Genomic DNA, 20470 nt, shown 5'->3' with positions numbered 1-20470 from the left:
TATTTTAAAGCAACTTTTCAGTTCAGGGTGTGATGATCACTGTCAGAATGTGGTCTGAATGGACATTCCTCCCCTTGGCAAATTACTGGTCCTAGCCATATTCCTATGGTCCCGTTTAAACACCAAAGGGAAAATACATTCTGGCCCCATCCTTCTGGTGCAATGTGGCATTGATAGAGATCCAGCAAAACGTGAGCCTCACAGTGTAACTGAAGAGAAGCCAAAGAGTCCAAGACAAAACAAGCTATATTTGTTTTGAAACCACAGTGGATGTCTCCACCATGTTTTTGCTGACAATACATATTGCAATGACCACAGTTACCTCTTTGCAAAAACAGACAAAAATTTAAAAGTACCAACATTTCTATAATTACATTTCTGTCTACAGAGCAGATTGTCTCTCTCGACAACATAATAGTCTTCTTGTAAATGATATAAATTCCTCTGAGTGACAGCTGAGAATTGAAACAAGCTCTCTGATTTAATGTAAAGCAAACTACATCAGAGCAAGTGAGATGGCTGTTTCATAACTTTAGTAAATTGCCAACCAGTCACCTGGAGTGAGATGAATTGCATAGAAGTAGGTGATATCCTGTCGACAGACTACAGACAGGGGGAACTCACACAGGGAGCAGCTGGCAAGAGACATCCACTGGCAGTCAATAGCATGGATGAATTCAAGTGGCACCGAGACTAATATTTAATGGAGTAGCTAACATTATTTATGGGGACATACTTGATGGAATACAGAATCTACTCTTGTCCTGGATTTGCTTTATGATGCTGCTCTTAAGAAGAAAACATTATTTTGCTGAATTAGTAGTAAAGGTAGGATTAATAGTAAAAGAATTAAATCCTATCTGTCTCTGGGTCATGGCTCTCTGACCCTGATTGGCTAGTAGCCCTCCCCCTCAAAGTGGGGTATTATTGCCATACAATTAATCCAGAGACCCAGGTAATATTCTGGGGACTGGGGTTCAAATCCCAGCCCAGCAGTTGGTGGAATTTGAATGTCATTAAAACCTGGAATTAATAGCTTAATGAAGACCATAAAACCATTGTGGATTATGCTAAAAACCCATCTGGTTCACTAATGTCTCTCAGGGAAGGAAACTTCCATCCTTACCTGATCTGGCCTATATGTGACTCCAGACCCACAGCAAGGTGGTTGATTCTTAGGAATGGGTAATAAATACTGGCCTAGCTAGTAACCCTTACATGCCATGAAGGGATTAAAAGAAAGGTCAGGTGGATTGTGACATTTTTCATAAAATGAGCAAATCAGCCGAAGGAAATAGAGGGTCCCTACCATTAGGTATCTCCATTTAGAGAATTGTTGATTATTGAATTTCTCCACTTTGAGGAGATATAGATGCTTAGTCATTGAGTATATTCAAGACTGAGGTCAATAGATTCCTGGGTTAAATGTATTAAGGACATTGGGAAGAGTGCAGGAAGGTGTAGTTAGTGGGCATGTCAGCTGTGATCTGGTTGAACAGCTGGGTTAGGGTTAGGAACTGAACAACATCAAGGGCTGAAGGGCCTGTACTGTTTGTACTATTCTGTGCTCTATGAACTGTTTCCTCCTGTTCCAATTTCCTAGTTTATTATGCCCCTTTGTGGCACCATTTTCTTAAAAAAGATCACATTTGTCGAAATGGCTCACATTGTGATTAATTCTGATTGTTCTTCTCAAATACATGTTGCTGTTTAAGCTCTCTCCTTATGTACACTTTTAGCTGTTAACATCTTTTTATTATAACTCGTTCCTGGTATCGCATTTTCAGCTGCAAAATTGAAAGTGCAGATATGATGAATGTCATACTGTCAGAGGACAACAACCCAGCAAGTGGTTTCAGAACAACAGAGCCCACACAACAGATGTTATGTGGCTTTTCAAAGGAACCACAGAATTGTTTTAAGGTGACCATTTTGTTTTATTACGACTCATCTTTTCCATATACCGCGAACATCTCCCAATCAATGGCTGACCTAGCCTTGGGGAAAACATTTCACCTATCTCCTTCCTGTTCATTGCTGTGGCACCACCAGTTCTTTCTGATCAGTTGGCAGTAAATCCAACTTGAATGGAACATTATATTGAGAGTTCTTCCTGTTTGGGGACATCTGCTTGGACTGGAAAGGCATGAGAAATTTGATTTTGTTTTGTTTCAAATATTGTTTAAATCTTAACCTGCTTCACACTGGACAGGCCTCAGGAAGCTAGCCAACTAACTGCTATTACAGTCGCTGTAATGAGGAGCATGTCATAGAGTCAAAGAGACGTACAGCACATAAACAGACCCTTCGGTCCAACTCATCCATGGCGACGAGATATCCCAACCCAATCTAGTCCCACTTGCCAGCAACCAGCCCATATTCCTCCAAACCCTTCCTATTCATATACCCATCCAGACATCTGGCTTCTCTACCACGAAAGGCAAAGACAGTGGATACAGATTTGTGAGGAGTTGTAAATCTCAAGAAAATTACAAAGGTAGGCAATGGTGAGGGTATGAAACATGCAGATGAAAGTTTTCATTTGATAACATTGGTAAGTACCGGGGTGACTGCTATGTCATAATGTTTGGGAAATGAGAGGCAGGATTTCAGATGGAGCTTATGGAACGTGGAGGATACAAGGTCAGTCATTTTGAATCAAGAAGAATTACTTATTTGTTCAACATCTGATGTGACAGAGAGTAGTTCAATTGCTTGTTGCTGACTATGCTTGTGTCTGTGACGCTTACATTCCCTGAGAAAATGACAGCTGAGTGGAATTTGGAGAGAGGCAGCCAATAAGGTACAACCTTGTCAGGTCCCACTTGAATTTAATCCTTTGTCAGAACTTTGGACTGATTCTAAGATTACAGAAACTAGACTCATACTTTCTGTATTGACACTATCACAATGAAATATTGAGTGGATGATGCGTACACCTCATACTAAACAAAGCCATAACAAACCACGAATTACATTAAATATTAAATAATTTTATAACTATAAAAAAAACTTTTAAGCTCAATCTGTTTGAAACATTTTTCAATTTCCACTCTAAAGGATTGACCCTGAAGTGCCTGGGATTCTGTTTGAGTTCCATACAGATCTGATTCCAGACAATACAATTCCTGATCAACTGGTCTCACTAAATCTCTAAATACAGATCATGTTTGTTTTCAGTGACTTTTGATGTTAACGATGTCGCTGCAAGATGTGAAATGCTGATTAAACCAACAGTGAACAGATATGCACTTTAAAACATAACATAACATACATGGGAGATTAAATCCAATAGATTTGAGCAATGACCATCTCCAACAAATAGGAATCTAAGCATCACAACCTGAATCAGTCATATTATCACATCATCCTCACTGCATCCCCCAATATCAGCATCATAGGTTTATCATTGACCAGAAACTCAACTTGCTCCAGCTACATAAATACAGTAGCTACAAGAGCAGGTGAGAAATTATGAATTCTGAAGTGCGTAACATATCTCACCATTCCACCATCTACAAGCATTGCTATATGATGATGAAACACTTCCTATTTTCCTGGAATGGGTGCAATTCCCGCAACACTCAAGATGCTTGATACCATTAAGGAGAAAATGCCACTTGATTTGCACCCTTTCCATTACTTCAATATTCACTCCCTTCACCATGGGCACCCTGAAGAACAATGTGCACCATCTACAAGATATGTTATAGCTATTCAGCAAGGCTCCTTCAACACCATCTTCCAAACCTGCACCCTCAACCATCTAGAAGGAGAAGGGCAGCAGGTACGAGGGAACACCGTCACCTGCAAGTTCCCCTCCAAGCCACTCATCATCCTGACTTGGAAATATATCCCTGTTCCTTCACAGTTGCTACGTCAAAATTCTGGAATTCCCTCCCCAAAGGCATTGTGGGTCGAGCCACAGCACATGCATTTTCATGAAGGCAGCTCACTCTCATTTGGGAGCCTATACTTCATAAAGAAATAAATTGAAAATACTGTCAACTTCTAGCCAGTTCCCACGAGAGACACATGAATTTCACTGGCCCTGAGTTGTCTATCAAGACAACCACCATGAGTGAGTAGGAGACAGGTAGCTGGGATGCAGATCATATCATGTACAACATAGCTGTGGGTGTTGGTGTAAGGATTGCAGACACAGTCCCATTAATGGTAAATCTTTAAATAATTCAATATAGAAGAGACCCTTTGATCCATTGAATCTGTACTGCCCAAACTACATTAAATCTACACTAGTTCCACTTTCCCACACTAGGCCCACAGCCTTGAATGTTATGGCATTTCAGGTGCTCATCCAAGTACTCTTTAAAGGCTGCGAGGTTTCCCACCTCAACTCCCCTCCCAGCTGGTGCATTCTAGATTGCCACCAGCCTCTGGGTGAAAATACTTTTCCTCAAATCCCCTCTAAACCTCCTGTCCTTCACCTTAGAAGTGTGTCCCTTGTTTACTGGCTTTTCAACCAAGGGAACAGCTACTTTCAACCCAGTGAAATAAAACAAAAACCTGCAGTTGCTGGAAATCAGAGACAAGAACAAATAACTGGAGAAATTCAGCGGGTCTGGCAGCACGCATATGAACAGGTTCGAGAACTGCTTCTTTCTTGCTGTTATCAGACCTTTGCATGGATCTTTCAAATATTATTTTTGATCTCTCTTTCTGCGCCTTCTCTGTGGCTCTAACACTGTATTCTGCACTCTGTTTAGATGGGTCAGTTTTTGTCCAATGTGTGCAGGAGGGTTTCCTGACACAGTATGTAGACAGGCCAACAAGGGCAATGCCACATTGGATTTGGTACTGGGTAATGAACCCAACTATGTGTTAGATTTGGAGGTAGGTGAGCACTTTGGTGATAGTGACCACAATTTGGTTACGTTTAATTTAGTGATGGAAAGGAATAGGTATATAACACAGAGCAAGAGTTATTGCTGGGGGAAAGGCAATTGTGATACTATTAGGCAAGATTCAAGATGCATAGGATGGGGGAGGAAACTGCAGGGGATGGGCACAATTGAAATGTGGAGCTTATTTAAGGAACAGTTACTACACATCCATGATAAGTATGTACCTGTCAGGCAGGGAGGAAGTGGTCGAGCGAGGAAGCTGTGGTTTACTAAAGAAGGTGAATCTCTTGTCAAGAGGAAGAGGAAGTCTTATATTAGGATGAGATGTGAAGGCTCAGTTACTTGAGAGTTACATGTTAGCCAGGAAAGACCTAAAGAGAGAGCTAAGCAGAGCCAGGAGGGGACTTGAGAAATGTTAGCGGATGGGATCAAGGAAAACCGTAAAGCTTTCTATAGGTCCATCGGGAATAAAAGAATGACTAGAGAAAGACTAGGGCCAATCAATGGGAAGTTGTGTGTGGAATCTGAGGAGTAGGGGGAGCACTGAATGAATATTTTTCATCAGAATTCACACTGGAAAAAAACATTATTGTTGAAGAGAGTACTGAGAGACAGGCTACTAAATGAGACGGGATTGAGGTTCACAGGGAGGAGGTGTTAGCAATTCTGGAAAGTATGAAAATAGGTAAGCCCCCTGGGCCAGATGGGATTTATCCTAGGATTCTCTGGGAAACTAGGGAGAAGATTGCAGAGCCTTTGGCTTTGATCTTTATGTGGTCATTGTCTACAGGAATAGTGTCAAGAGACTGGAGGATAGCAAATGTTGTCCCCTTGTTCAAGAAGGGGAGTAGAGCTAACCCTGGTAATTATAGACCAGCGAGCCTTACTTTGATTGTGAGTAAAGTGTTGGAAAAGGTTATAAGAGATAGGATTTATAACCATTGGGATAGGAATAAGTTGATTAGGGATAGTCAACACAGTTTTGTGAAGGGTAGGTCGTGCCTCACAAACCTTATTGAGTTCTTTGAGATGATGACAAAACAGGTGGATGAGGGTAAATTGGTTGATGTGGTGTATATGGATTTCAGTAAGGGGGATGATAAGGTTCCCCATGGTAGGCTATTGTACAAAATATTGAGGCATGGGATTGAGGGTGATTTAGCGGTTTGGATCAGAAATTGGCTAATTGAAAGAAGACAGCGGGTGGTGGTTGATGGGAAATGTTCATCCTAGAGTTCAGTTACTAGTGGTATACCGCAAGGATCTGATTTGGGGCCACTACTGTTTGTTATTTTTATAAAGGACCTAGATGAGGGCGCAGAATGATGGATTAGTAAATTTGCAGATTACACTAAGGTGAGCCATGAGGTCTTGCTGCAGCTGTACAAAACTCTGGTACAGCCGCACTTGGAGTATTGCGTATTTTTCTGGTCACCGCATTATAGGAAGGATGGTATGGAGGGAAGGCCTTACAAGGAAAGGCTGAGGGACTTAAGGCTAGAGAGAAAAGGTTGAGAGGTGGTTTAATTGAGACATATAAAATAATCAGAGGATTAGATAGGGTGGACAGTGAGAGCCTTTTTCCTCGGATGGTGATGGCTAGCATGAGGGGACATAGCTTTAAATTGAGGGGTGATAGATATAGGACAGATTCAGAGGTAGTTTCTTTACTCAGAGAGTAGTAGGGACATGGAACGGCCTGACTACAACAGTAGTAGACTTGTCAACTTTAAGGGCATTTAAATGGTAATTGGATAAACTTGTGGATGAAAATGGAATAGTGTAGGATAGATGGGCTTCAGATTGGTTCCACAGGTAGGCGTAACATCAAGGGCCGAAAGGTCTGTACTGCGCTGTGATGTTCTATGTTCTGCTATCTTAATGCAGTATGTATGGTATGGTATAACATACAAAACAACACTTTGCACTGTAGTGGTTCTGTTCGCCGAGCTGGGAATTTGCGTTGCAAACGTTTCATCCCCTGTCTAGGTGACATCCTCAGTGCTTGGGAGCCTCCTGTGAAGCGCTTCTGTGATCTTTCCTCCGGCATTTATAGAGATTTGTACCTGCCGCTTCCGGTTGTCAGTTCCAGCTGTCCGCTGCAGTGGTCGGTATATAGGGTCCAAACAATCTGTTTATGTCCACCTGTAACCTAAGACCATCTTCCTCACTGTCACCATGGTCATTCATTAGGCCACACACAAACTTAGTTACCATCACTCTCATATGCTCATCTATATCATTTATATACATCATGAACAACAAAAGGACCCATACACTGTGGTATGTCACTTAACTCTGGGCTCCAGTCACACAAGCAGCCTTTTACCACCCCCTGCCTCCTACCATGAAGCCAATTTTGGATCCAACTTGCCAAGTTACTCAGGATCACATGAGCTTTTACCTTCTTTATCCATTTCCCCTATGGAACCTTCTCCAAAGCCTTGTTGAAATCCATGCAAACTTGGGGCTGTTTTCATTAGAGAAAAGAAGGTTTAGGGGTGACTTGATTGAGGTGTACAAGATGATTAGGGGGTTAGATAGGGTTGACAGTGTGAACCTTTTCCCGCGTATGGAGTCGGGTATTACAAGGGGGCATAGCTTTAAATTAAGGGGGGGTAGATATAGGACTGAAGTTAGGGGTAGGTTCTTCACTCAGCGAGTCGTAAGTTCATGGAATGCCCTGCCAGTAGCAGTGGTGGACTCTCCCTCTTTATGGGCATTTAAGCGGGCATTGGATAGGTATATGGAGGATAGTGGGTTAGTATAGGTTAGGTGGGCTTGGATCGGCGCAACATCGAGGGCCAAAGGGCCTGTACTGCGCTGTATTCTTCTATGTACATCCACTACATTACCCTCATCGAAACACTTGGTTACTTCCTCAAAAATTAAATCTGCTTTTTTTTGGCATATCCTCCCTCTGCCAAACCCATGCTGATTATCCTTGATCAAACCTTCCCTCTCTTAGGGACAGGCCAGTCAGCAATGTCTACATCCCACAAGTGAATAAGAAAAAAAGGATATTAATTTGCTCCTTCAGAATTTTCTCCCGTAGGTTTTTACCACTGATAAGGGACTCATTGGTCAGTAATTCCCTTGTTTATCTTTCATGCCCTTCTTGAAATGTGAAACCACATTAGCTGTCCTCCAGTCCTCTGGCATCTCCACTGTGGCCAGAGAGGAACGAACAACTTGGGTCTTGACACCTGTAGTTTCCTCCCTTGATTCCAACAGCAGCCTGGGACACAACTCATCCAGACTGGGGACTTTTCCATTTATAAACCTGTCAAAGCTTCCACCAAAACCTACTCTCTATCAGTCTGCTCAAGAACCTCACAGCCCATCTTCCTGAGTAAAGACAGATGCAAAGTACTTGCTTAACACTCTACCAATATCCGCACACAGCTTTCCCCTTCATCCCTAATGGGTCCTACTCTCTCCCTGGTTATTCTCTTCCCCTTGGTATGTTTATAGGATATTTTGGGATTCTCCCTAATCTTAACCACCAGTGTTTTCTCAAGCTGCTCTTTGCTATTTCATTACTTTCTTATGTTCTCCTGCCCTTTCTATACTCCTCTAGGACCTTCATTGACTTGCTCCCTTTGTAATTGATATATGCCTCCCTTTTCCTTTTTATCCAGTCCTAAATATTCCTCAACATCCAGGGTTCTCTGGGCTTAGTGCTCCTCCACTTCCTGTTGGACCTGTACTCTCCCCAATTCCTTTTTGAACACCACCCATTGCTCTAATGTGGATTTACTCTCTACTCCAGTCCACTTTGACCAGATCCTTCCTTATTTTAATTAAATCAATATCTACACACTGACACGTTTCACATTAAGTAAATAAAAAATAATAAATGGGTTTGATCACATTACACTTTTTGATAGTGAAAATATATTTGCAATGTCTTACAAGGAATAACTTGATTTATACAATTTGACATGGGAAGGCTTTGAAAGCAAAATGTTGAGAACTCCTGAAAGAGAAAAGCATCAACTGTCACAACTCTAATGGAAAGCGTGCACTGGTAATCAAATTCCAGTATTCTACAAGCCATGACAAATGGATAAATAACCAAAGGAAACACAGAAATGATTAATTTGCCTGACTTTGACCACAGCTAAAATAGAGTCATAGAGATGTACAGCATGGAAACAGACCCTTCGGTCCAACTCGTCCATGCCACCCAGATATCCCAACCCAATCTAGTCCCACCTGCCAGCACCCGGCCCATATCCCTCCAAACCCTTCCTATTCACATACCCATCCAGATGCCTTTTACATAATGCAATTGTACCAGCCTCCACCACTTCCTCTGGCAGCTCATTCCATACATGCATCACCCTCTGCGTGAAAATGTTGCCCCTTAGGTCCCTTTTATATCTTACCCCTCTCACCTTAAGCTTATGTCTTCTAGTTCTGGACTCCCCCACCCCAGGGAAAAAGACTTTGTCTATTTATCCTATCCATGCCCCTCATGATTTTGTAAACCTCTATAAGGTCACCTCTCAGCCTCCGACACTCCAGGGAAAACAATTCCAGCCTATTCAACCTCTCCCCATAGCTCAAATCCTCCAAACCTGGCAACATCCTTGTAAATCCTTTCTGAACTCTTTCACATTTCACAACATCTTTCCAATAGGAAGGTGACCAGAATTGCACACAATATTGCAAAAGGGGCCTAACCACCGTCCTGTACAGCTGCAACATGACCTCTCAACTCCTGTACTCAATGCTCTGACCAATAAAGGAAAGCATACCAAACACCTTCTTCAATATCCTATCTACCTGCAACTCTACTTTGAAGGAGCTATGAACCTGCACCCCAAGGTCTCTTTGTTCAGCAACACCCCCTCGGACCTTACCATTAAGTGTATAAGTCCTGCTAAGATTTCATTCAGAAACAAGAAAACAAAATTTATTTATTAAAAACAAGCTTATCCTTTAACAAGTGACAAAATGGATTACTAATTACTGCTAGGTAAATTTAAACGATATCCCTTTTAAACCCAAACGCACGCACATTCATTCACAAATAGAACAAACATGACAGGTAGTTCTGCAGAAACATCACAGATGGAAAACATGGTCAAAAGGAGGTAAATTCAGTGGACCAAGATTCCAAATCACAAAGGTAAAATGAACTTAATTTTTCCACAGTTCTTTCAGTTTTCTGGCAATAACATCACTTTGTTATTGATTGCAGAGGTTCTTAATTTGCTAGCTGATCAACTGGACCTGAGTAATTTGAGTTAGAGGTTCTTTGCAGTGTTGTAGAATGTTGGTTTCTTCCACTCCCAAAGGGAGCAACAGTGAAAGCAAGATCTGTCTTTACTTGGCAAGTTTCAGGAGGTCTGTGTGTAACTGCCCAAACTCAGTTCTGTGTCAAATTCAAGTTATCTATAATCACTTGATGCTAGGCAGCTTTTTTAATGCAAAGGCACCTTGCACCTGTTTGTCACATGAAAATATCAAATCCAGCTTGTCCAAACATGTAATTGACTGAGTGTAGTCAATAAGTGAACACCATACAGTTCCACTTTTGTCCGAGTTGTTAAAAAAAGGTTGTTTCACTGTCAGTGTCCAAAATTCAATGTTCTCAGTTTATATTTCCAAAAATGGAACCATTATAATCCTTGCACAATTAATTCCTAAAATTCCTAAACTGCCACCTGAATTATTGTTAAATATTCTACAACTACCCAGAGAGAGTTGCTGTAATTAAACATTTAGAACCTCGCCTGGCACCAATAGTTTATTTCCTGAGAAAAGTATCACTTTGGTCAGATATACAATGACCAACACAGACAGGCCTTTTACTGGAACTGTTACTTCTTCCTAAGTATGTTACGTTTAAATGATGTTCTGTTTCAAAGCAGTAATTTACACTGAGCTGAAAATGTGCTGGTCCAAGGAGGTGTATTAATTGTGTGCTGCTCAATCTTGCCAATTTGATCTGCTTTTAAATTGAAACGTAATCTTGTCCAAACATATCTGTGTTAATGTTGAGTGAGATAATGTGGGGTGCTGAAAATTTGTGTCAGTTTCTGAACAACAAGGTAGAAAATAATTTCTTGTACAACAGAACAAGTAGCCAGCAAACACTAAATTGTACATTAAACATCAGATAAACTTCATACTGGTTTCTGTAAATCAAACAAATTTTAAGACGATGTTCTTTGCATAATTTATTTAATGGTTCCTTGAACGTTTTCAGATGTTCCCTTCATTTTTACTTTATATAACTTTTTCCCCCAAAATCTTACATAACACAATCATATGCAGACCTCAGCCAAATTAAATAAAGCGTATGATTTTTCTGCAGAGCACGTTATTGTCCTGCGAGAAGGTCGTGCAGCTGTTTCATTTCTGGTTAAAATTTAACTTTGGTATCAACCCAACATTTGTAAAGCACGTCTTTCTTTCATATCGACTGAAGGGTAATGTTAAAACTCAGGAGCACAAATGAACTGCTTCTGCAGGGGTTGTTTAGAAGGTGAAGCAGTTAAATGGAGATCAGAGAAACATTCTAACGTGGAAAGTCTCATCCTGCAGTAAACTGACCCACTGGGGACAAGGAGGGAGTATGCACATTTTCATTTAAACCTGACAGCGTGTTCAAGGTTGTGTCATTGTTGTGGTTCAAAACACATTTTACCCAATGGTTCGTGTCAACATCTGGTCCTTTGAAGATAGTTTTTTAGCTTCGGGCTATGTTCCAGTCTTATTAAAGTCTTACATGCACCATTTCTAAAATACAAAAACCCTGGGGGCATTTACAAATCGTACAAAAAAAACAAGCAACAGAAAGATCTTCACAATAACACTGTGCACTTCCTGTTTGGTAAAAATTCAGTTAACATAGCACTATTCGGGGTATGATTTCTGATAGGTTCCACATTGATAGAAAAGTTTTAATGTAGCGTTGATTCCCCTACCATTAGTAAATCAATGACGCTTTGGGCGGAAGGAGTGTTCTTTTTAAAATAAATAACATTTCAATAGTTTCCCGGACATTAGGTGTGATATTTCAGTGACTCTTACTACTGTACACGTCGGCTGAAATTCAACTCACAGCATTCCTCATTAACTGACCTCTTTTCGACGGCATCTATATTCCTCAGTAACAGCCAAAGCTCCTCTTTGTCGCCAGCCCTAGAGGAAAGCAGCAGATGGTGGCTGGTTATGCACAAAGTGCCTTTCACAGGCGGCAGGAACGGCCGAGAGAGCAGCACATGGTCAACTTTCGACGTTTTAATGAGCTCTGAGAACTCCATAGCCCGGAGACAGACACAGAGAGACAATGAGGAGAAACCCTCTTGCAGACTCGGGGTCGGAAAGGGAATGTACTCTGCACTACAGCTCATTTGAATATAACGTAACAAAGAGTTTTTGAAAATGCCCTAATTTGGCGGCTTGGATTTGCTGTGGTTTCGAAATAAGATGGACAGAAATATGAAAATATATCTTCATGGGAGGAAAGTGATTTGGCAGCTGCCTGTGTGTTTGTAGCCTTTAGCGGATAGAGTTAACGGTTTACAGGAACATGTCCCTCTCGCTTTACGATGGCTGGTTCCGAGGGGGAAGCGGACATTTCCCGGTCGGTGGGTGGGGGTGGAGGTAGAAATCGGCAGATTACCCTCAATGAGCGTCTCCTCACTCTCACCTCCCACCTTCCAGCCAGTGGATTCCTACATTCCCGGGCATTATACACACACCCAGCTTACTGCCGAGAAGGAAACGTGCGATGGTTTTTACAAGTCTGAGAAATCATCTTTTGTTCATTGGTTCAAAGCTGCAACGTTAAATATTTTAATACATAACCCCGCCCAGGACTAGAGCGTTAAATCAACTATTTTCTGTGAAACACAGTTACAGGACAGAAAGTTCAGTTTGATCTCAATTTGACAGCCTCTCTGACCAGTTAAAAAGCCCCAGTTCCCAAATCCTGGCAACCAATCAGAACTTCATGGAGGACGGCTAATATTTCACAATATTTTTGATGTTGACAATATTCTGTTCCAGTGTGGGGTGAATAAGAAAAACAATTCCCTTTCTCTCTCTTGTTTATAATAAAAGCCTAGCTTTTAATTCAAAACGAGTAGTTTACAGCTGGCCAACTCAACTGATTCTGAAACAGACAGTGCTGGAGAAACTCAGCAGGTCTGGCAGTATCTGTGGAGAGAGGAAGCAGGGCGGACATTTCTTTATCTGTTTGAGTAAAGCGCAAACTTCCAGTGAATGTGAAAATGCCCCAAACTGAGGTGACTCTTCTTTAAAAAAAGACAAGGCTCCCTCCCACACGCCAGCAGCTGCCTGTCGGGTTCCAGCGCTCTGTTTCCAGGAGATACAGCTTGCTCCTTCTAACCCATCAGCCACGATCCCCTCCCTGTGGTCAGTGCCCTAGGATTGATCCTCTCACTCGCTGCTCAGGGCAGGCCGGCTCTGCACTTTCAGATTACTGTACAACCCAGTCACATTGCTGCTGAGACATTACCCCCAACATTTACAGATTTGTGAACACGGAAGCATTCAAGGGTCACCCACAGAGTTTCTTCTGGGTGAAAGCATCATTCCCCTCCAGGATCCCTCAGCATCCTCGCGTATGGGAAGGAGGCGGCCGCCACCTGAATGCGGCAGTAACAATACCTCAGCAGAAGGAGGCGCTCCAATTCCATCCGACTCCACAATAACAGATTCTCCTGTTTTGGAGATGCCGGTGTTGGACTGGGGTGTACAAAGTTAAAAATCACACAACACCAGGTTATAGTCCAACAGGTTTAATTGGAAGCACTAGCTTTCGGAGCGACGCTCCTTCATCAGGTGATCAGATCACAATCAGTGCTCCGAAAGCTAGTGCTTCCAATTAAAGCTGTTGGACTATAACCTGGTGTTGGGTGATTTTTAAGATTCTCCTGTGAAATACAAATAAGCTGCGGAATCTGGAAATCTGAAACAAACCAGAAATTGCGAGAGACACTGCCTACAGAGAGATTCAAAACTCATGATGTTCCTGAAGAAGTGTCACTGAACCCGAAGCATTTACTCTGTTTTCGCCCACAGATGCTTCAGTCCAATTCGTCCAGACAAATCATGTTTCCTAAACTAAACTAGTCCCATTTCACTGCATTTGGCCAGTCTCTCTCTGAACCTTTCCTATTCATGTATCCTTGCAAATGTCTTTTAAATGGAACTGTACCTGCGTCCGCCACTTCTAGTAGTCCTTTCCATGTTCAACCCACCCACTGTGTGAAAAAGTTGCCCCTCAGGTCCCTTCTAAATCTTTCGTTTCTCATCTTAAAAATATGCCCCCAAAATTTTGAACTCCCCACCCTAAGGAAAAGGCCTTTGCTATTGACCTTATCCATGATTCTATAAACCTCTATAAGGTCAGCCCTCCTCCGCTCCAGTGAAATAAAAAGTCTCAGCTATCCTGTAACTCATCCCTCCAGTCCCAGCATCATCCTGGTAAATCTTTTCTGAGCCCTCTCCAATTTAATAATATCCCTCCAACAGCTGGGCAACCAGAACTGTACACAGTACTCCAAAAGTGGCCTCACTAACATCCTGTACAACCTCAACATGACGTCTCAACTCCTATACTCAATGGTCTGAGCAATGATGGCATGATCAAGCAGAGTCAGCATGGCTTCGTAATGGGGAAATCATGTCTGACAAATTTACTATAATTCTTTGAGAAAGTAATAAGCGAATAGATAAAAGGGAAGTAATGGATGTAACATATTTAGACTTTTAAAATGCTTTTGACGAAGTATCACACAGTAAATTCCTTAACAAGGTAAGAGACCATGGTGTACATTGACTTGGATAGAGGATTGGCTAATTTAATAGAAAACAGAGAGTAGGGACAAGGGGGCATTTTCAGAATGGCAATGTCTAACTAGTGGAATGCCACTGAGATCAGTGCTGGGGCCACAGTTAGTTACAGTATATATTAGTGACCTGGATGAGAAAGGTAAATATACTATAGCTAAGTTTGCAGACAACACAAAAATAGGTGGGAAGACAAGTCTATGAAGTTTGATAGAATGAACAGAGGAGCTGAATATTATTTAAATAGATAATGACTGCAGAAAGCTACAGCACTAAGGGACTGTGGGTTCTCATCCACGTAACACAAAAAGACTAGCATACAAGTTCAGCAGGTAACAGAGAAGGCAAATGGAATGTTGGCCTTTATTTAAAGGCAATTGCATATAAAGATAAGGAGGTATTTCTAAAACTATACAAGACACTACATAGCTGGAACACTGTGAATAGTTCTCGGCCCCTTATCTATGGAAATATATATTAATTGGAGAACGTTCACTAGCATGATACTAGGTATGAAGAGACTGTCTTACGTGGAGGGCTTGAAAAGATTGGGCCTGTGCTCATTGCAATTTGGAAGAATGAGAGGTGACCTTATTAAATAATACAAGATTCGTAGGGAACCTGACAGGGTAGATCCTGAGAGATTGCTTCCCTGTGGGAGAGTTCTAAACCAGAGAGCATCACCTCCGAATAAGGGGTTGCCATCCCAGGAATCAACTTGGTAAACTTGTTGTCTGGCAGCAAAATCGAAACCCAGAGAATAATCAGGTCAATAACAGTATGGGTGCAAAGTTGGCTGAGTGACAGGAAACAGATAGGAGTGGAGTTGGGTATATCATGGGTGTTCTCCAGCTACTGGTTTTGGGACCATCGCCGTTCCTGACATGTTCTAATGGCCTCGACTCGGGTGTACAGAGCCACTGTTTCAAAATTTGTAGATAACACAAAACTTGGAAGTGTTGTGAACTGAAAAGAGGATGGAGGTAGATATTTTAAATTTGCTTTTGAGATGTATGCATCACTGGCTAGACCAACATTTGTTGCCCATTTCTAACTGCATTTTAGCAGGTGGCAGTGACCTGAACCTCTACAGTCTGTGTACACTCCAGGGAGGTGTGTACAGGCTCATTGAACTGATGAGCAATTGATGGATGAAATTTAACGTGGAGAAATGTGAAATGATTCATTTCGGTAGGAAGGACAAAGGGAGGCAGAATAGAATAAAGGGCACAATTTGAAAAGAGACACAGGAACAGGGGCAATTGCAAATATATGTGCATAAATCATAGAAGATATCAGAATAGTTAAAAAGGCTTACGGAATCCAGGGTTTTCTAAATAGAGAAATAGTTACAAAAGTAAGGACATCACAATGAACCTCTGTAGAAAAGTAAATCAGCCTCACCAGGAATATGGAATCAAGCTTTGGGGACTCTATTCCAGGAAGGATGCAAAATTATTAAAGAGGTTGAAGAAAGATTTTTGCGAGTGGTTTAGATAATGAAGGACTTTAGTTACATCGATGACTTGGAGAGGTTCCTGTTGTTCTTCTTGGAAGAGAGGAGGTTGAGAGAAGATTTGATGGAAATATTCAAAATAATGATGAGACTGAACAGAGTAAATATAGAAAATCTGTTCCCATTGGCACAAGGACCAAGAAATAGCAAATACTAATTTAAAGCAAACAGCAAAATAATGAGGGAAATCTTTAATTGACAGCAAATCTGGAACCCACTGCCCAAGAATCTACAAGAGCCAGGTTCAACCAGGGCTTTCAAGGGAAGCTAGTGAAGTCAATGGAATTTTGTGACAATCCAGAAGATCATTGAGACTTGTTTTTTTATTGCAGATTTAACTCATTAACTGAATTAACAGAACCTGTTTTGGGGGGAATTTGAACTCATGTCTCATTCATCCACCTCTGAGTAACTAACTCTGTAACATAACCATGCCATTTTTGGAAGTATATTACCAAATATTTTGAAATAACTAATAGGTTGTGGTTCAATGTATTTCAGTAATATTTCAGTAAACATTAGAATTTGAGGTGGCATAATGTATTCCTCAAATAACATTTTCTGGCCAGATTGATGTCTATGATTCCAAATGCAATGAGGCTGTACATGAAGGGACCAAACCTGGTCCACGATTTCCATTTGCCTGGTTCAACAGCAGCAGTAGTTGGAACAGAAACACTGCCACTGAAAATTCAATTTCTGTGCACTCAAGGACTCTGCAACTCACAGGCCTGCTCATTCAGTGACTTACAATAAATCCGATGATGCTCAACAAAGTGGAACTGCAGAACGTCCAAAGAACTTGGACTTCCCTTAAACCCAACATAACCCAGAGAGGAATGCCTCTCCCACTGGAATGGAACTTCTCTACAGGACAAATGATAAACTCTTCAAACTGACTCAACTCTGGTCCAGAACCAAGACCACCCAACCTCTCTCTTTGAGTTACAGTCCACACATAACTACCCTCTTGGATGTTTTGGAGACATCATTATACAGGTGATGCTTCAAATCTGATGGGAATTATCACCAATAATGTCTCCACAAATCCACTGGCAGGACAGATGCCCCGGTGTCAGTGTCCTCTCTCAGGACAACATTTTCAGTATTGAGGCACTGGTCACTGTCAATTAGTTGCACTGGACAAGCTTCATTATCAACATGCCTGACTCAAGACTTGTAAAATAAACCTTTCTAACCTCCATATTAAATCAGATGTCTATACAAACCACAACTAATGAAACAAAAGTCTGAATTTCAATTCTATTCTTTTACAGGATATGGGCATCATTGGCTAGGCCAGCAGTTAGTGTCATTCTCTAATTGCCCAGGAAAAAGTGGTAGTGAGCTGCTGTATCAAATCATTGCGGTCTATGTACTGTAGGTATTGCAATGTTATTGCTGTCTGTAGCATTTGCAGTATCCAGTGCCTCCAGCATTTCTTAATATCATGTAGAGCATTTTGAATCTGTAATGTGGGAACCTCAGGAGGGGGCTGAGATAGATCATTCAATCAGCATTTCTGGCTGAAAATTGTTGTGAATGCTTCAGCCTTATCTTTTACACTGATGTGATGGGCTCTTCCATCATTGAGGTTGGGGATATTTGTGGAGCCTCCTCCTCCAGTGAGTTGTTTAATTGTCCACACCATTCACAACTGGACATGGCAGGACTGCAGAACTTAGATCTGATCTGTTGGTTGCGGGATCACTTAGCTCCATCTAAGACTCACTGTTTATGCTGTTTGGCATGCAAGTTGTCCTGTTTGGTAGCTTTACCAGGTTGACACCTCATTTTTAGGAATGCCTGATGCTGCTCCTGATGTCAGTGTCAAAATGTGTGGTGCTGGAAAAGTTCAGCAGGTCAGGCAGCATCCGAGGACAAGAAGAGTCAATGTTTTGCACATAATCTCTTCATCAGGAATGTCCACGACATGTCCTCCTGCACTCTCCATTGAACTAGGGTTGATCACCTGGCTTGAAAGTACGTTAAAGTACTTCATAATGAGAGCAAACACAATTCAGAGGGTTGGTTTTATTCTGTTTTGTCGAGATGTTTTTTTCTTTTTGGCAATCTGGATGACCTTTCAGATTGTGAGCAACCACTTGCTGTATGAACCAGATCTTGTGATTTGAACAGAAGTTGTGTGTGGTTTATTTAATTGCATGTAACAAGGGAATAGCACATCCTGCTTCCACTATTTACAGAGAACGGAAAACATTACCAGGAGAAAACACTTGCCATAAATGTAATTAAAGTATACTGTAATATTCACAAAAATATCAGCTTTCTTTAGAAATGAAAGTATCTGTCTAGAAAGCAGAAATAAATTACTAAAATGAAATGTCTGGTCACTGTTCCGATATGGATAATTAGAAGATAAGCAAGAAAATAGAAGATAAATTCAAGGCAACAGAGATATTAACTGGACAGCACACAATTAATGGGAAAATTTTGAGAAAAGTAGGCACACAGAGAAATCTTTTGTTGATAATTGTGAAGATCCAACAGCAATGTTTCGGACAAGTGCTTAGGAGGGAGACATTGTGTAACATGGATCAAGCCATTTGATAAAGTACAAGGCAACTCACTGACCCAAGTCTGTGTTATTGTGTTTATTCACAGTCTGCAGTAACACAGACCTCTCTCAGATTTCCAACTGATATCCTATAGAAAGAATGAAATGAAAATGTTTAAGCAACCTGCTTAGGCATGTTGTGACATCTCTGTAACCATCACAACCTGACTTGAATATTGACCATCTGGCTGGGCAGTAGGGAAACCAGCGTTATGTCATATTGCCCTGTATTGGCAAGGGTGGGGATGGAAAAGCAGAGGAAGAGAGGGGTACTGTGCTGGAATTAATTGCAATACTTGGAAATAATTATGAAATGCTTTTTAAAAAAAATTTCACTGTAAAATTGTTCTGCATCACCCAGGAATTGAACCCTAGTCATAAGGATGGGAGAGATGAATGATACTGCTACACTAGTGTTCTCTGGCTCTTGGCCTGTACTTAATCAAACATTGCCTATCACCAGCGTATTTTTAATAACATAATCAAACAATCATGAACAACCTTAAACACTGGATTGTGAAAAGTTTGTAAATTACGGGTAATAGAGCAAGAGGAAAGACAAGGGAACAAATACATTGGCATCTTAAGCAGCAGAATGGATACAAGATTTGAGAACAAGGTGTTGTTCTAACAAGGTGGGGAGTTTTGGGGCCAAGATTGGTGCATGTGTAAAATTAGCACCTGAAGGAGAGGAGTGTAATACATATGTCAGACATAATTTATTACTTAACATTAACTGGATGACGTCTGGATTCTGTGTTCCTTCTTGCGTTTCCATAGACCTTTGTTTTCTCTGGGTGCCTTTGCACATCACAATAATTTTGCAGAGTGCACCTCCAAATATCCAATGACACTGAGGCAGAGGATAATATGGCTGCAGCCTCTGTGTTCAGTTTCCATGGTCATTGTCTATGGTCAGTGTCATGGTTTAGTAAGTGTGTGTGGTCAGTGTCCATTGGTGTGGAGTGGTCACTTTCTTCCTCTGGAACTGGCTGTATGATTTTGGAGAGTTTTACAAAAGCAGGGATACATTCAACATTAATGAAAACAGAAAATGTTGAAGAAACTCAGCAGGTCTGGCAGCTTCTGTGGAGAGAAACTGTTTCAAGTTCGATATGACTCTTCTTCAAGACTGAATCCATTCTGAAAAAAGGGTCATATGGACTCAATACATTAATTTTCTTTCTCTCTTCACCAGTACTGCCAAATCTGCAGAGTTTTTTCAGCACTTTCTGTTCTTATTTCCAATCTCCAGGGCCTACAGTATTTTTCACACTGCTCTCCTTATTCCAGTCCTATGTGCAGCTGTAAGTCTGTGTGTGCGTGCGCACAGCTGCATGTGTGTGTATGTGTGTGTGTAGCTGTCTGTGTGTGTAGCTCTGTGTGTGTGTAACTGTGTGTGTAGATATGTGTGTGTAGCTGTATGTATATGTGTATGTGTTTGCAGCTATATGTATGTTTGTGTGTGTAGCTGTATGTATGTGTGTGTGCAGCTGTATGGGTTTGTGTAGCTGTATGTCTGTATATGTGTGCAGCTGTATGTGTGTTTGTAGCTGTATATGTGTGTTTGTAGCTGTGTGCAGCTGTGTGGCTGTGTGTAGCTGTATGCGTGTGTACAGCTATATGGGTGTGTGTAACTGTATGTGCAAATGTGTGTGTGCAGCTGTATGTATG

General features: G+C 41.3%; 1 protein-coding gene across 4 annotated transcripts in view; it reads right to left on the bottom strand.

Annotated features, from left to right (window-relative positions):
* Positions 1–12691, bottom strand: part of LOC122563455 (myotubularin-related protein 9-like) — a 47070-nt gene extending 34379 nt beyond the window's left edge. For 2 of the 4 annotated variants that reach the window (XM_087976659.1, XM_087976658.1), the window contains exon 1: positions 11964–12691. In XM_087976659.1, coding sequence (XP_087832785.1) covers positions 11964–12235 — 272 coding nt within the window. In that variant the 5' untranslated portion in view covers positions 12236–12691. The remainder of the gene's footprint in view (positions 1–11963) is intronic. The other 2 variants (XM_043717200.2, XM_043717201.2) reach the window with 2 other exon arrangements.
* Positions 12692–20470: the final 7779 nt, after the last annotated feature.

The sequence above is a fragment of the Chiloscyllium plagiosum genome, unplaced genomic scaffold (genome assembly GCF_037043375.1).
Source record: "Chiloscyllium plagiosum isolate Xiang-an unplaced genomic scaffold, Cpla_swu_hap1 HiC_scaffold_30, whole genome shotgun sequence".
Lineage (NCBI taxonomy): Eukaryota > Metazoa > Chordata > Chondrichthyes > Orectolobiformes > Hemiscylliidae > Chiloscyllium > Chiloscyllium plagiosum.
This window is presented reverse-complemented; position numbering and strand designations above follow the sequence as displayed.